This window comes from Chelon labrosus (genome assembly GCF_963514085.1).
Source record: "Chelon labrosus genome assembly, chromosome: 1".
In the NCBI taxonomy this organism is placed as follows: domain Eukaryota; kingdom Metazoa; phylum Chordata; class Actinopteri; order Mugiliformes; family Mugilidae; genus Chelon; species Chelon labrosus.
The window spans coordinates 28,796,842-28,801,499 of record NC_140337.1 but is presented as its reverse complement, the minus strand read 5'-3'; the positions used below and the strand labels follow the sequence as shown (position 1 = coordinate 28,801,499).

The following is a 4,658-nucleotide window of genomic DNA, read 5'->3' as shown; positions in this document are numbered from 1 at the left end:
GCCTGCGGCACCTGCGGCACCTGGAGCGGTGGAAGGCCTCCGTCATCTCCCCTCTGAGCCGCCTCGTCCCCGGTCTGGCGGCCATGATTGACTCTCTTTTTATTTTGTTTTAGTAGTGGACAGTTTTTAATGTTTATTTGTATTCTTTTAACTTTTGGTTTTAAAACCTTTTTAAGGTTTTAACGTTTTGTTCTTTTATTGTTTTTTATTTATTTTAAGTTCTTTTAATAAACCTTTTGTTTTTAGTACACCGGCTCTCGTTGGTTTGCCGTCCTCTCTCTCCTCTGGTCGCTGTCAGCGTGCTCTCCCCCGATAAATCACCAGTACCTGTGCTTCCCCCCTTTCCCTTCAATAACAATAATAACCTTCTCTTCATCTCATCATATCCACTTCTCATCTCCCCCTCTTTCCCCTCGTTACAGAAGGACCAGCAGAGATTGTACTTTCTGCGTCAGCTCAGGAAGTTCAACCTGGCTCAGGAAGTTCAACCTGCCTCAGGAGCTGCTGATCATCTTTTACACTGCAATAGTCCAGTCTGTCCTGACCACGTCAATGACAGTCTGGTTTGGATCCACCACCAGACATGACAGGGACAGACTGCAGGGAACAGTCAGGTCTGCAGAGAGGATCATTGGTACCAACCTTCCCTCCATCCAGGACCTGTACCGGTCCAAAGTCAGGAAGCGGGCCAGTAAAATCTCCACAGACCCCTCACACCCTGGTCACAACCTGTTTAGACTCCTCAACTCAGGCCGGCGTTACAGAGTGCTGTACGCCAAAACCACCCACCACAAGGACAGTTTCTTCCCCCGTGCTGTCGCTCTGATGAACTCTGAGCAGTCACAGAGTGTGAGACCATCCACATGAACAAACAATAACTCTGCACTACTGTATATAGTCACTGTACAAAACCCTGGCTTGGTGTATATATCTGCTCTTATTCTATATTTTATGTGTATAGATTGAGATTTAGTTTATTTTATCTTATTTTTACTTTTAATTTTCTTCACTTATTTAAGTTTGTGTGTTTATGTACAAGACAGTAAAGATACCTGAGTCAAATTCCCTGTATGTGCACATACCTGGTCATTAAAGCTGATTCTGATTCTGATTCTGTTCAACTGTTAGGGATCACTCCGCCGCACAAAACCTCTCAGCTGTGAATATATGTAAAGGTTTAACGTTTTCTATCAAGGTGAACTCAATATCTTTTGTCTTCTTGACCGTTCTCAGACATTTCACACCCATAACAATTACTCGTCATGGCAGATGTTAAACACAGATTAGGTAGACCCTTCTGATGTGGAGACTCTACAAGAGAATCTATTCAACAGCTTGGTCCAGTTACTCCATGGTTGGAGACTCAGATTATTAAGAAATTAAAAGAAGTTTTTTTCCATCTATGAAGATGAACACATGTTTAATTGAACCTTCTATGTTGGCATTTGTTCTGTTGCATTATTCACCTGAATTGGAGATTTTCAAGAGGACGATCCATGAGAAGAAAATATGTAGGGTAGACTTTTCAGAGACAGGCAAATAATACTCATTAAAATCAAGACACGTAACAAACACTCACAGAGACGCTTGTTTCAATGCTTCAGGCATTTAATTTTGCAGAAAAGCAGCAGTAAAGATGAGTTCATTGTGCAGAAGGAAGTTTTGCTGACAACGTTATTTTCATAACACATTCAGTCTGTTCTTAGAAAAAGGCACAAAGCCTCTGAGACGACCCAGCTTCTGTTTCGCTTCACTCCTTTAGTTGCGTTACAGCAATAGAAGAAATATAAAGAGGCTCCAGAGTGATTAGCTTAAGAAATAAGAGCATGGAAACACAAACATCAGCACTCATCCACCAGTGTTTGTGACAGATTCTTCTGTTTCACGATTCATGATATTTTCTTGGCGCAGACAGATGGAAGGCGTACATGACACTCTACATCATCCCAGCCCTTGTTCCCTGCAGGTACGAAAAAAAAAAAAAAGAAAAAAAAGAAATTGGTCCAACAGCACACCAACTAAAACCTGACACTGACTACGTTTACATGGACAATATTTCCTTATTTCAATTGAATAATTCTAATTTATCCATTTACCTTGATACTAAATAAAATGACTTGAACAAATATTTCCATTAATGATTACGAACAGATGTTTCTCACTCAATCAGCTGTTTTCTTTTACCATTTATCAGTTAAACCAGTCACACATTCAGTTTTAAGGAGAAAATAGGATTTACCTCCATAATTCATTTGAATGCAGTGCTGCCCATTGCGGGGATTGGGCACACTACCAGACCAGTTTGAAAAGCTGAAAGGTGTCCCATCACTCCACAGCCAGGACCCGTTCTAAAACAAAAATAGAATAAAATAGATTCAGAATTAAAAAATATTTCCAGAAATACAAACACTGGGCCTTGTGCAGTGATGGAAACTCAAATGTATCTCATATTTTCTCTGTATAGCTTTTAAAAAAGAAAAGATTGATTTACAGATGCAGCAGATATTATTAAAAATCCAAATGGTTGAACAAAGCAATCGTGTCACGTTACAGGAAAATCTAAAAACCTGCAAAACATTAGTTACACTGTGAATGTGGTGTCAGCAGAGGGCATTCACAGTAACTGAAATAAAAATATGCCGCATGAAGATAGATGACAACTGAAGGAGGATAGGAGGAGGTGGTGGACACAAACTAAAATAATTTATTCATTTAAAATGATGAACTAAATACCTCTTGAGCATCATTGCCTCCAATCCATGCTCGTTTATTCGCATTAGTACTAATCTTTATCATCCTCTGGATCTCATGGTACTCGAAGACATCGTGGACTGATGCAAGGTTTCCACCCTTGGACTGACAGTTTTTCTGCAGTGGAGATAAACAGAGATGAATGAGAGTTGTCAAAGCAATAGCAGGACTCACAATCAAAAGGATGAAAGACATAACAATATAAACTCAGTGATTACCTCAGCTTTAGCCCAAGTCATGCATCTTGGAATGTAGAGGAAACAGCGTCCATTGTACTCAAACCAACCATGACAACGTAAGGACCTCTTAATCAGGCGATTCTCTGCTGAAAACAGTCTAAAGTTAAAGGTTTAATATACAGACTTTTATTGAAGCATAATATAATAATGAGAGTCTTTGTTGAGGGTAAATTGAAACTGATGAGTTGTCAGTTGTCTATTAGTAACTATGTCTTGGCATTGAAACATTCTTAACTAGTCATCAAGACTTTCTGGGAAGATAAACACCAACACTAGTCTGACTGCAAAGGATGACAGCAACAACATGCATCAAACGTCAGTAGAAATCTTTGAGATATACCCACTGACCAGTTTGAATATCACTGGACTTTGCTTCTGGAGGAGTTTGAAGAGATTTTCACAGCATTCATTAACTACTGTAACGAGTCTCATGTCACTGTATGCAGACAATACTCTAGTATATACTCACCATCAGCTCCAGTCAGAGTCATCACGACACAAACAATCACCATCACTGGCAGCGTCTTCATTGTGGAGATGATGCTGATTTCTAGCTTCAGTCAAGAGAACCAGACATGTTGGAAATATTTAACACCCACATGATGAACATTCAATAAAGGAAAAGACGATAAGAGTTGGTAGCAGACCTGCAGCAGAGTGATCCTCTCTTCTTCCTCCTCTGTGCTAGCCTGAAGCTACAACCTTTCAAGATAAGTGACAGCTATTAAATGCAGTTACTTATCTCATCATCTCTCACTAAATGAGGAACTGGCACAGGCAGAGAATACCATTATCATTTAAAGCATGGTCAGGACACCAAATGTCCAATCTACACAAATCAAAAGTTTTTTAATCCACAATTATTGTGTTATATAAATGATCAAACATCCATAAACTTGCAGAGTCACAATTATTAAGCTTTAATTGGCATTTTCATACGTCAGTCCTAGTCACAGCCGTGGCTGGCAGTATTCATTTCTTTCTGTACATTTGTGTCATTCTTGTCCGTCTGTTATTTCGAAGTTCACTAGATCCCAAACTGATCCAAGTATTTGTGCGATGATCCACAGGGACCCCTCCCCTCAAAGGCACCCCACTAACAACATTCTGTTGCTAGATACCACAGGACACTCTCAGAAGGCCCATGTCCATTCTCTGATGAATCACAACTGTTTTGGAGACACAATATTAGGAAGGTGGTTTTAATGTAGTGCCACTTGTACCTTTGTGTAACAGATGATAAAGTGTTGTGCAAAGCCTAAACAATTGATGAATGCCCAAATGTCCTACTTTCATATATGCAAACAATACTACCCAAATAGAAACACTGTAGAACCTCACTGCTAAGAAAAGAGACATGTTTTGTCTCAAAGATGAAGACATTTAGGAACAAAAATGACAAATCATTCCTAGAACAACAGCAAATGACTTAACTAAGACACTTGAAAACCATCATTAGAAAACTCAGAGTATTGTTTGAAGATTACTCTTTGGAGAAATGTTCTCTGCTCTGCATTTGACAGTTTGGCCGCACTGGCCATTGCCATGTCTGGAGGTAAAAGAGCTGAAGACTAGCAAACAGAGAACACCAACCCAACCATGGTGCACAGGAGTGACAGCATCATGTTGTGGGGGTGTTCTGCTTTGGAGGTACTACTTTAGAGTGGT

General features: G+C 39.8%; 1 protein-coding gene across 3 annotated transcripts; it reads right to left on the bottom strand.

Annotated features, from left to right (window-relative positions):
- Window positions 1-1,111: 1,111 nt before the first annotated feature.
- On the bottom strand, window positions 1,112-3,804 carry LOC311493777 (type-2 ice-structuring protein-like). Of its 3 annotated transcripts, none has more exons than XM_084552559.1 (6): window positions 3,638-3,804; window positions 3,460-3,544; window positions 2,970-3,076; window positions 2,734-2,868; window positions 2,240-2,348; window positions 1,112-1,960 (listed from the first exon to the last, which is right to left on the bottom strand). In XM_084552559.1, exons 2-6 carry the CDS (start codon window positions 3,518-3,520, stop codon window positions 1,890-1,892), a joined length of 483 nt encoding a protein of 160 aa, XP_084408685.1. In that variant the 5' UTR covers window positions 3,521-3,544; window positions 3,638-3,804; the 3' UTR covers window positions 1,112-1,889. The 3 variants fall into 3 exon arrangements, with proteins under 3 accessions (XP_084408685.1, XP_084408687.1, XP_084408686.1); XM_084552561.1 differs by having other exon boundaries at window positions 2,970-3,073; XM_084552560.1 differs by having other exon boundaries at window positions 2,970-3,073; window positions 3,460-3,804.
- Between the last annotated feature and the right edge of the window lie 854 nt (window positions 3,805-4,658).